Genomic DNA, 12,572 nt, shown 5'->3' with positions numbered 1-12,572 from the left:
TGAGGAGGAGAATGAAAGACTTCAGGAAGACATAGACAGGCTGGTGAAATGGGCAGACACGTGGCAGATGAAAATTAACACAGAAAAGTGTAAAGTAATACATTTTGGTAGAAAGAATGACGACATATAAACTAAATGGTACAATCCTAAAGTGGGTGCACGAACAGTGAGATCTGGGGTATGTGTGCACAACTCGTCGAAGGTGTCAGGGCAGGTAATGAGGCTTACGGGATCCAGGGATTCATAAATACAGGTATAGAGTACGAAAGTGTGGAAATTATGATGAACCTGTATAAAATACTGGTTCGGCCCCAACTGGAGTACTGTGTCCAATTCTGGGCATCACACTTTAGTAAGGATGTGAAGGCCTTAGAGAAGGTACAGAGAAAATTTACAAGAGTGTTCCAGGGATGAGGGACTTCAGCTACGTGGATAGACTGGAGAAGCTGGGGTTGTTCTCCTTGGAGCAGAGAAGATTGAGAGGTGATTTGATCGAGGTGTTCAAAATCATGAGGGGTGTGGACAGAGTAGAGAGAGAGAAACTGTTCCTATTGGCAGAAAGGTCGAGAACCAGAGGATACAGATTTATCAAAAGAAGCAAAAGCGAAGTAAGGAAAAACTTTATGCAGCGAGTGGTTAGGAATGCACTGCCTGAAAGGATGGTGGTGGCAGACTCAATTTTATCTTTCAAAAGGGAGTTGGATAAGTATCTGAAGGAAAATAAATTGCAGGGCTATGGGGAAAGGATGGGGGGAGAGCCAGCACAGGCTTGTCGGGTCCAATGGCCGCCTTCTGTGCTGTAACCATTCTGAGTCGAAATCAAAAATACCAGCCAAGGGTAACTTTTAATGTACAAAACAGCATTATACATTGGTTTCTAATGTTTTTTTGCAATAACTTCCTTATTAGATTTTCACCGCAACCCTCAAAAAGGCAGTTTTTACAATATATACTAAATGCTTCTTCTGAATTTCCTTTTCGGACTTACCGTTTCTCTACAGAGAAATATATGGTGCTTGGATTTCTCAAATTGCTCAAAATTCTGTAGATTGTCTGAAAAAATGCATCTGTTAATTCATCATCATAGAATACTGTAATAAAAAGAGGAAAGGGATACATTTAACAGAGCGCACATACAATTTAAAACCTATGGAACCTATGCTTTACCCACATACTCGATGCTAAAATTAAAACAAACATAGCTCAAAAAGACTCGAAATAGCGTAGCACCTGTTTGGGGCGATGACTTTTGCAGAGAGCAAAAGTATCGCCGGGCGCTACACAATTCTTGCGGACGCGAACTTCTGGTTTAACGCTCCAGGAGGGAAGTGGAGTGCTAAATCAAGTGCCATCACTTCCCTTGGGGCGCTAAACCAGGCAAGAGGGCCGGTAGCAGCAGAGCACTGCAGAATGTCCAGTGCAGCGTTGCCGGGATCAGAGGCTCCTTCCCTTCCTTAAAGGGAAGGCCCATTGCTGCAGGCTCTGCAAGGAAACAAATCCACTGCTCAGCGATGGCTCCCGTGATCCACAACGATCATTCCCAAGCAGTGCAGGGCTGATCAATGGCGGCAGTAGCAAAATTGAAAAAAAGCGTCCACAGGGTTGTTAAAATCTTGTTTTGCCTACCTCACCGGCAATTCCCTACTGCTCCTCTAGCGGCCGGCTGACCTCACAATGCCTCCTGCAGCTGCCGGTGTTGATGCCTGGTGAGGGGGTGGAACCGAAGCTAGCATCCGGTGCGGTACCGGAGTGCTGCGCCCCAGATGACATCACGATCTCCGGGGCACAGGAGATCATGGCTTTAAGGTTTACCGCCAATGCTAACCTGTGTCGGTACTTTCGCCACATCCGGTTGGAAAGCCAGTAGCATCCCATTATCGCCCCCCCCCCGGAGGTGCAAAGGAGGCCAATTTCTCCCCCAAAGTGTCTGAGCTAACTCCACTGTGGGTGTGCAAGACCATTTGACAACACTACAGGGGCTTCAGTCCAATTTGCTAACCAGAAGAAATACTGAAGAACAATTATTGAGCCAGTTCAGAAACATGGGTGTAAGAGCAACTGACATCCCTATGCAATAAATGTGTAGCGTTTGTTCGGCACTCTTTCAACTAATATGATAGTCAAAGCATTATTGGAAGGTACTTCAGATTACATCTGTACCTTTGCTTTGAAGGGCCCTGGGGGATGATTGTGTAGTATCAGAGCTAACAAAATACATGCATGAAATTGGACATAGACTGCCACGGTTCCCTTGCCATTAGTTATAAAGCATAAAGCCTGATTAGACTGCTGCTCATGTTGATAATTGGCCATTTGAATGACTGATGCCTCCTGTGTGATAGGAATCTTTTTGGGTAGATTCTGAAATGGTTGGGTATCTTTTCAGACCCTATTCTGAAGGCTCACTTCTTCCAAGCTTATATCTTTTTTAGCATGTCCTATTGAAGAGATGGAAATAAACTTCATATATTTTTTTTTTAAGTTGTGCCTCAATGGAAAGCAACAAAGACAATGTTAATGACTATTAGTTACTGAAAAAGGCCCACAATGGAATGCACAAAAATGGAACAATCTTCCATTTGATCAAAGTTATTTAGAAAGGAAAAAGAAAATATTGTGTTCAAACTTCTGCAACTGACTTGTGAAGACCATGTCGACAGAAACAGTGGCTAAAAATAGACCAGACACTCAACTGACAAACAGAGGAGAACTTATTCTGAGCAACAATGACAGGAGAAAAAAAAAGGATGAAGACTGGTTTGAGGCTGTGGCTTTTATAAAGTGACAAGGGAAAGGGGAAGCTCTTCTGAGGCTAGCCAGAAATGGCAAAGAGCATAATTTCTCCATGGGATTAAAAGGGGCAGTTGCAGTGTGGATACAAAATTGTCTAAGACACAGAAAGCAGAGAGTAGTGGTGAATGGTTATTGATCAGACTGGAGGGAAGTATAACAGTGGTCTTTCCCAGGGGTTGGTATTAAGACCACAGCTCTTTTTGATATATAGTAATGACTTGGACTTGGGTACAGGCTTAATTTCAAAGTTTGCAGATAACACAAATTAGAAATGTAGTGAACGGTGAGGAGGATAGTAGGAGACTTCAGGAGGAGATAGACAGAAATGTTCCCTGTAATTTTCTTTTGGGCCGTGCAGCCCCTTTAAAGGGCTATGAGGCCCATTCAAAATTCTGCGCATGCACATTTTTCAATTTAAAATCCGGCTCACCTGCTGCGCGGGATCTCAAGAGTGCACGTGGTTTAAAGGAAATGTTAATAAGACAGACTGGTGAAATAAGGGCAAAGTGATTAAGACTGAAATACAACAACAGAAGACATTACAGCTTAGAAGACAGTCTGCATCACTCGTGCAGGTATGAACGCCTGTTTTGATATACCCGATGCGGGTAAGGCCTCCTGCCCATCGTGCTCTGAGGTTCCTCAGGTGATGTCTAATCAATCTTCTCAGCAGCATAATCATGCAGAAGGCTTGCACGAGGTATGGCATTGTCAATATTTGAATTTAATTGTAGCTTTGCAAGAAGTTCAAAACAGGACAAAGCACTCACCTTCTTCCCTCTCTCTCCCTAGGGTCGACGCCTTAGTATAGACCACACCCTGGTTTGCACAATAGGCTTGCTTAGAACGGGATGTGAGGCATTCAATGAAGAAACAAAGTCTAATGCAATTCTTTAATTTTTTTCAAAGTACCACCCCACCACCGAACGTCTCCTCACCGGGCTCTCGAGGGTCTGCCAGCCGAATCGCTTCCTCGCCTGGGCAGAGGGGATCGTGTCCAGACGAAGGAGCAATTCTGCCAGCTGATGCTCCGACCCTCGAGCCTGGTGAGAAGACGTCTGGTGGTGACGTGTACTTTGAAAATAATCAAAAATTAAACAATTGTTTTAGACTTCCATTTTCTCCCTTTTGACTTTGAAAAAATTAAGCGTCATGATGCATATTCTTGGTCTTCTTGACTCCCTCCAAAACCGCATAAAAACAATGGTGTCTTTCTGTGCCGATTTTTTAACGTGCGCTGGTTTTTCTGAAGTGCCCAGAAGGTTTTTTTGGGAGTGGTCACATACGCCGTCCTAGGAGAAATGCAAGTTGGCCAAACTTGCTTAAATGCGAAAAACTGGCGCCGACATCAGGTTACGACGCAAAAAAATTAGAACCTAAAAAAAATCGTAACTAACTCAGTTACACTGGCGCAGAAACTTTGGGGAAACTTGAGATTTTAATTTACTCCCAAAAAAAACGGCACACGCCAAAAAAATGGCGCGGATAACTAGGGAAAATTGAGCCCAGTAATAAAATTAACGTTAAAAGTATTAAAGAAGAGAAGAGAAAGAGTTCCAGCTGGAGCTTGACTCCGTTTACAGACAGTACATAACACTGACAAAAGCAATAGGTTATTACATCTAGTCTTAAGAGGATGTGGTACCTACTGCATTAGGAAGTAAGATGATTTGCTACAAGTTTTTAAAAAAAAACATTAGATCCAATTTATGGTACATATAAAAACACATCGTAAAATAAAAAGCTTCACCTTCATATGTATGGAAAGACATTGGTGTATTTCAAAACTTTCAAAAAGACACTAAAATACTTAAAGGCTGAAGACAGTCCTGTAGTATTGATTTTTAAATTCAATATACTATACACATAAAAACCTCCTACCATCAGCAGCAAGCAAAACATCAGTATGATCATACATCTGAGCTAATTCTTCGTCTGACCAACAATATGGGCTTTTAGTGTCTGAAACAAAAAGATGGAATAATGTGTATAACAAAGTCTTGATAGACTATATTTGCAATTCACACTTTTAAAAATATTTAATATTTACAATTCTGCCTGTTTATGTACTGGCAAAAAAACTAAAATTAAGAGGAAAATCAAACAAGAGCCTAGGAATTATTATCGCAACATTAGTGGACTAATATTTAATACACAAGTTATTTCTAGGGTATAGTTTACCTTTAAATTATGCTATTAATGTAATGAACTAGTAGGCAAAATAAACTAAAGACATGGTCAAAGAGATAGTGGGCTGTAAAAGAATTCCAGAAAGCTGGTAAAGGGTACACAGCAAGATAGGGAATGGGTGACCAACAGGAAGAGCAGTGCAAGGAAGGTAGTGCAAGGGCCCCTGTAAAACAGATACACCGCTTTGGGTAGTGTTTGGGGGGGGGGGGGGGGAAATGACTCATCAGGGGAGGGCAGCAGGAGCCAAGTTCATGGTACTGTGGGTGGCTCTGCCGCACAGGAGGGCAGGAAAACGAGTGGAAGAGCTATAGTGATAGGGGATTCAATTGTAAGGGGAATAGACAGACATTTCTGCGGCCGCAATCGAGACTCCAGGATGGTATGTTTGCCTCCCTGGTGCAAGGGTCAAGGATGTCTCGGAGCGGGTGCAGGGCATTCTGAAAAGGGAGGGAGAACAGCCAGTTGTTGTGGTGATTATAGGTACCTACGTAATAGGTAAAAAAAAAACGGGATGAGGTCCTACAAGATGAATTTAGGGAGCTAGTAGCTAAATTAAAAAGTAGGACCTCAAAAGTAGTAATCTCAGGATTGCTACCAGTGCCACGTGCTAGTCAGAGTAGGAATTGCAGGATAGCTCAGATGAATACGTGGCTTGAGGAGTGGTGCAGAAGGGAACGATTCAAATTCCTGGGACATTGGGACCGGTTCTGGGGGAAGTGGGACCAGTACAAACCGGACAGTCTGCACCTGGGCAGGACCGGAACCAATGTCCAAGGGGGAGTGTTTGCTAGTGCTGTTGGAAAGGAATTAAACTAATATGGCAGTGGGATGGGAACCTATGCAGGGAGACAAAGGGAAGTAGAATGGGGGAGAAGCAAAAGATAGAAAGAAGAAAAGTAAAAGTGGAGGGCAGAGAAACCCAAGATAAAAAGCAAAAAGGGCCACATTACAGCAAAATTCTAAAAGGGGCAAAGTGTGTCAGAAAGACAAGCCTGAAGGCTCTGTGCCTCAATGCGAGAAGTATTCAGAATAAGGTGGACAAATTAACTGCGCAGATAGCAGTTAACGGGTATGATGTAATTGGCATCACGGAGACATGACTCCAGGGTGACCAAGGCTGGGAACTCAACATCCAGTGTTATTCAACATTTAGGAAGGATAGGCAGAGAGGAAAAGGAGGCAGGATGGCATTGCTGGTTAAAGAGGAATTTAATACAATAGTAAGAAAGGACATTAGCTTGGATGATGTGGAATTGGTATGGGTGGAGCTACGGAATACCAAGAGGCAGAAAACGCTAGTGGGAGTTGTGTACAGACCACCAAACAGTAATAGTGAGGTTGGGGACAGCATCAAACAAGAAATTAGGGATGCATGCAATAAAGGTACAGCAGTTATCATGGGTGACTTTAATCTACATATTGATTGGGCTAACCAAACTGGTAGCAATGCGGTGGAGGAGGATTTCCTGGAGTGTATTAGGGATCGTTTTCTAGGCCAATATGTCGAGGAACCAACTAGGGAGCTGGCCATCCTAGACTGGGTGATGTATAATGAGAAAGGAGTAATTAGCAATCTTGTTGTGCGAGGCCCCTTGGGGAAGAGTCACAATAAAATGGTAGAATTCTTTATTAATGGAGAGTGACACTGTTAATTCAGAAACTAGGGTCCTGAACTTAAGGAAAGGTAACTTCAATGGTTTGAGGCATGAATTGGCTAGAATAGACTGGCAAATGATACTTAAAGGGTTGACGGTGGATAGGCAATGGCAAACGTTGAAAGATCACGGATGAACTTCAGCAATTGTACATCCCTGTCTGGAGTAAAAATAAAAACGGGGGAAATTGAGGATAGTGTTCAATCCAAGGAAGAGGCATATAAATTGGCCAGAAAAATCAGCAAACCTGAGGACTGGGAGAAATTTAGAATTCAGTAGAGGAGGACAAAGGGTTTAATTAAGAGGGGGAAAATAGAGTACGAGAAGAAGCTTGTCGGGAACATAAAAACTGACTGCAAAAGCTTCTATAGATATGTGAAGAGAAAAAGATTAGTGAAGACAAACGTAGGTCCCTTGCAGTCAGACTCAGGTGAATTTATAATGGGGAACAAAGAAATGGCAAACCAATTGAATAAATACTTTGGTTCTGTCTTCACAAAGAACCTTCCGGAAGTACTAGGGGACCGAAGGTCTAGTGGAGAAGGAGGAACTGAAGGATATCCTTATTAGGCGGGAAATTGTGTTAGGGAAATTGATGGGATTGAAGGCTGATAAATCCCCGGGGCCTGATAGTCTGCATCCCAGAGTACTTAAGGAAGTGGCCCTAGAAATAGTGGATGCATTGGTGATCATTTTCCAACAGTCTATAAACTCTGGATCAGTTCCTATGGACTGGAGGGTAGCTAATGTAACACCACTTTTTAAAAAAAGGGAGGGAGAGAGAAAGCGGGTAATTATAGACCGGTTAGCCTGACATCAGTAGTGGGGAAAATGTTGGAATCAATTATTAAGGATGAAATAGCAGCGCATTTGGAAAGCAGTGATAGGATCAGTCCAAGTCAGTATGGATTTATGAAGGGGAAATCATGCTTGACAAATCTTCTGGAATTTTGAGGATGTAACTAGTCGAGTGGACAAGGGAGAACCAGTGGATGTGGTGTATTTGGATTTTCAAAAGGCTTTTGACAAGGTCCCACACAAGAGATAGGTGTGAAAAATCAAAGCACATGGTATTGGGGGCAATATACTGACGTGGATAGAGAACTGGTTGGCAGACAGGAAGCAGAGAGTCGGGATAAACGGGTCCTTTTCAAAATGGCAGGCAGCGACTAGTGGACTAGTGCAGCTCAGTGCTGGGACCCCAGTTATTTACAATATATATCAATGATTTAGATGAAGGAATTGAGTGTAATATCTCCAAGTTTGCAGATAGCACTAAACTGGGTGGCGGTGTGGACTGTGAGGGGGACGCTAAGAGGCTGCAGGATGACTTGGACAGGTTAGGTGAGTAGGCAAATGCATGGCAGAGGCAGTATAATGTGGATAAATGTGAGGTTATCCACTTTGGGGGCAAAAACACGAAGACAGAATATTATCTGAATGGCAGCAGATTAGGAAAAGGGGAGCTGCAACGAGACCTGGGTGTCATGGTTCATCAGTCATTGAAAGTTGGCATACAGGTACAGCAGGCGGTGAAGGCGGCAAATGGTATGTTGGCCTTCATAGCTAGGGGATTTGAGTATAGGAGCAGGGAGGTTTTACTGCAGCTGTACAGGACCTTGGTGAGGCCTCACCTGGAATATGGTGTTCAGTTTTGGTCTCCTAATCTGAGGAAGGACGTTCTTGCTATTGAGAGAGTGCAGCGAAGGTTCACCAGACTGATTCCCGGGATGGCTGGACTGACATATGAGGAAAGACTGGATCAACTGAGCCTTTATACATTGGAGTTTAGAAGGATGAGAGGGGATCTCATAGAAACATACAAGGTTCTGACGGGACGGGACAGGTTAGATGCGGGTAGAATGTTCCCGATGTTGGGCAAGTCCAGAACCAGGGGACACAGTATTCGGGTAAGGGGTAGGCCATTTAGGACTGAGATGAGGAGAAACTTCTTCACTCAGAGTTGTTAACCTGTGGAATTCCCTACCGCAGAGAGTTGTTGATGCCAGTTCATTGGATATATTCAAGAGGGAGTTAGATATGGCCCTTACGGCTAAAGGGATCAAGGGGTATGGAGAGAAAGCAGGAAAGGGGTACTGAGGGAATGATCAACCATGATCTTATTGAATGGTGGTGCAGGCTTGAAGGGCCGAATGGCCTACTCCTGCACCTATTTTCTATGTTTCTATGAAAGAATGGCCTCCAGTGGGGCAGAAGAAGTGGTGGATTAAAAAGTCATAAAATAGTGCTGTTAAAAAAAAAAATCACAGGGCACAAGGAAAAAAAATCCAGAGGAGGAGAGATTAAGAGGCATGACCAAAAGCTTGGTCAAAGAGGTGGGTTTTAAGGAGGGTCTTAAAAGGAGTAAAGAGAGGTGAAGAGGAGGGGGGATTTAGAGGACGAATTCCAGAATGTGGCACTAAAGTGGCTGAAAAGCACAGCTGCCAATAGAGGGGTGATCGGAGGGCCGGGTGTGTGGGACGCACAAGGAGCTGGAGTCAGAAAAAATGTTGTGGGTGCAGGGTTATAAGGCTGGAGGTTACAGAGATAAAGAGGGGAAAGGCTGTGGAAGTATTTAAAAACAAGCATGAGAATTTTAAACTTGAGACATTGAGAAACTAGGGGTCAATGTCGATCAGCAAGGAAAAGAACAATGGGCAAGCAGAACATGCTGAAGGATTGGATTAGCTGAAGTTTGTGGAGAATGGAGGATGGGATTGATCATGCCTGGAGGTGATAAAGCTTTTAAGGTTTCAGGAGCAGATGAGCTAAAGTAAGGGAGAGGGTAGGCAATGCTACAAATACAGTGGAAGCGTATGCGGTCTTTGTGAACTGGAAGAAAAGGAAATTAAAAGAGCAGAGGATGTGAGCTGAGGCCTGGAATTTAAAAAAAAGACTGCAGAACTAAAGTGAAGCATGACTTTGAAGGTGAGTTGAGGATCTTGAACTCAATCGTCTGAGTCAGTGAACCTCAGTGAGGGTCCAGGTATGCTAGGAAAAGCTCAGGGCACAATGCTCAAGGTAAATTAAAGTTTGTGGAATGCAAAGTTGGGAAAGCTAAGGTCTTGGTGATAGATTGGGTGTGTGGTATGAAACAGAGTTTGTAAACCACTGGGTTCAGCCCAAGCAACCAACCAAGCAGGTCAAGAGTCAGAGAGATGTTGGAACTGGTGAGTGCTGATCAAAATGACTTCAGGTGATACAATGTTGAGCTGTTCAAAGTTACAGCTTATCTGGAATTGATAAGCAGAGAGTCAGATAGCTGGCTAACATTTTTTGAATCATGGGCAAAGAGACAGAGTTAGGTATTGCTGATACATATGGAAGCTAATGGCATGATTGCAAAAAATGTCGCCAAAGTGTACTCTGTGGATGGAGGAATAGGTGGGGTCCAACAATGGAACTCTGGGGCACACTAAGCGACTATACAGGCACTGGGTAGAGATGCTGTTGGGACCTATAGGTGTGGAACCACAGAAGAAGGACAGTGCTACATTTGGGACCATGGAGTAGTAGTGTTGGAAGAAATGCAATGGTCAACAGTGACTAAAACAGCAGAGATGTCAAGAAGGATGAGGAGAGACAATGAGCTACTGATGTATAGGATATCACTGGTAACTTTGACTACAGTGTGCTCAGATTATGTACTCAAGTCCTAGAGTGGGGCTTGAACCCACAACTTTCTGATACATAGCAAAAATGCTACCAGGTGAGCTAAGCTGACAGATCAAATTCCAGGTGCTTTCTAAACGCACTTTTCTACCACCACTCCCAAAATTCAAATCTTTGCTCACCAAGATTCTCTTCTGATTACATGTATAATAAAGACAGGCTTGCATTAATAGTGTTTTTCACAACCTCAGGACCTCCAAGCACTTTACAGCTAATGAAATACATTTGAAGTGTAGTCACTGTTGTAATGTAGGAAACATGGCAACCAATTTGTGCACAGCAAGCTCCCACAAACAGCAATGTAATAATGACCATATAATCTGCTTTAGTGATGTTGGTTGAGGGATCAGATTTGGCTAGGATAAATTAGGGCAAACTCCCTACCACGCTTTGAAATAGTGCCATGGATCTTTTATGTCCACCTAAGAGGGACCTTGGTTTAACATATCATCCGAGAGATAGCACCTCTGACAGTGCAGCACTCTCTTGGTACTGCACTGGAGTGTCAGCCTAGATTATGTGCTCAAGTCCCTGGAGTTTTTAGCCATATCTGTTCCAGCTCTTTACTACAGTAAACTAATACCAATGCTCCTCTCTCTCCTTATAACCTAGTGTATTTCTCTGCTTACAATACTTATCCAATTATCCTTTAAAAATGCAAAGGTCTCTGCCCCCACCGCTCCTTGTGGAAGAGAATTCCATGCTCCAACAACCTTGCGTGTGAAGAAATTTCTCATAACTCTCTCTCCTACTCTTTCAGTAATATAAATTGATTATCTCTCATCAACCCTTCAAAAAATGTCAATAACCTCTATTAAATCTTCTTTGCTGTCATGGAAATAGTTCCAATATCTTAAGTCTTTCCTAATAACTATAGTTCCCCATTCCTGGCATCATCCTGCTGAATCTTAAGTGTATGCTTCAATGCCCTTTCTATAATGGGGTGCCTAAAACACCACACAGTATTCTAGCTGTTGCATAAATACCGTTTTACAAATGTATTACCTCTTTACTCTTCTATTCTATGGCTCGGTTTACAAAATCCAAAATACCATTTGCCAAACCACCTACTTACATCACTTCGAACACGTCCGTAATATGTGCCACAACCCCTTAACTTAATTCCTTGATTCCCATCTGTAAATTAATGTTCTGTCCCTGCAATCTTCCCTCTTATACCACATGCTTGAATTTTTCTAACAAAAAAGTTAGACAACTTTCTGAATGCCTTCTGAAAATCAAAATACACATCTACTGCAGTCCCTTTAACACACACCCCACCCCCGCGTTGAGCCATTACAGCAGGTTTAACTTTTGTGCTTTTCCCCCCCCCCCAGAGATGCCAGCAGATCCCACTTCCTAATTTGTGAAACAAATCGAACGGCCCTTCCTTCGTCTTCAAATTCCTCTTCCACTTCCCTCTTAGCCATGTTTTGCAGGTTTTAATGCTCAAAATTGCAGAAAGATCCAGCCAGCACGATCCAATCACAAAAGGAAAAATGATCCAATCACAAAGGGCCCTTTAAAAATGTCTGATCCAGACCAGGAAGTTCCTTTTTTTGCGCATGCCCAGAGCATTTTTAAGCAACTTCAGAGAGCGCGCCGCCAAATTCAAATATTTGTTTTGATGAAAGTCCCGATTTTTTTTCTGCCGCAAATGTACAAAAAAAAAGATTTGTACGTTAACACATGTGGGTGCCAAAAATGCAACAAGTGGAAAATAGGGACCAATATACTGTCATTTGTAAACAGTAGCCATTCCAGTTCTGGGATCAAGTGAGGGCCATCAACAAAGCAAATTCTCCCAAATATTTATCACACCTACCTGCAGCAGGAGATAGTACAAACAAGTCATAAATCAAGAATATTCCAACCTGCATTTTTGCTTAACTCCTTAAAGGGATATATGCACAATGCAAAATGAGATACACTGCAACTGAGCTGATCCCTTACCTGTGCATAATTCATCTCTCAGCCAGTCCAATTCCCTCACTTTGATTTCACTTCCTGTTTCATACACAACACAATATTTTACTTTTATTTAGGAAAAAAACAAAAAGAAGAAACTACACACTCTAATGCAACAACTGTGAAATCACCCAACAGGACACATTTCCTTTCCATATATCCTAATAGTCTCATCAATTGACTTTAGGATAAATTCCCCGATCACAGCAGGAAGCCGCACTTCGGGCCATAAATGTTGCTCCCTTCAAGCATGAATTGGGGAATTTATCTTTTTGCTTTATTCACAAAAATTCA

The 12,572-nt window shown here is 42.8% G+C and overlaps 1 protein-coding gene across 5 annotated transcripts in view; it reads right to left on the bottom strand.

Moving 5' to 3' along the window:
* The window catches only part of mettl22 (methyltransferase 22, Kin17 lysine), a 90,262-nt gene that overhangs the window by 27,075 nt on the left and 50,615 nt on the right, over positions 1-12,572 (bottom strand). For all 5 annotated transcript variants that reach the window (XM_070900887.1, XM_070900885.1, XM_070900889.1 and 2 more), the window contains exons 7-9: positions 12,264-12,317; positions 4,675-4,755; positions 989-1,091 (exon numbers count right to left, since the gene is read on the bottom strand). In XM_070900887.1, the coding sequence (XP_070756988.1) occupies positions 989-1,091; positions 4,675-4,755; positions 12,264-12,317 (238 nt within the window). The remainder of the gene's footprint in view (positions 1-988; positions 1,092-4,674; positions 4,756-12,263; positions 12,318-12,572) is intronic.

The sequence above is a fragment of the Pristiophorus japonicus genome, chromosome 15, assembly GCF_044704955.1.
Source record: "Pristiophorus japonicus isolate sPriJap1 chromosome 15, sPriJap1.hap1, whole genome shotgun sequence".
Taxonomy (NCBI): domain Eukaryota; kingdom Metazoa; phylum Chordata; class Chondrichthyes; family Pristiophoridae; genus Pristiophorus; species Pristiophorus japonicus.
This window is presented reverse-complemented; position numbering and strand designations above follow the sequence as displayed.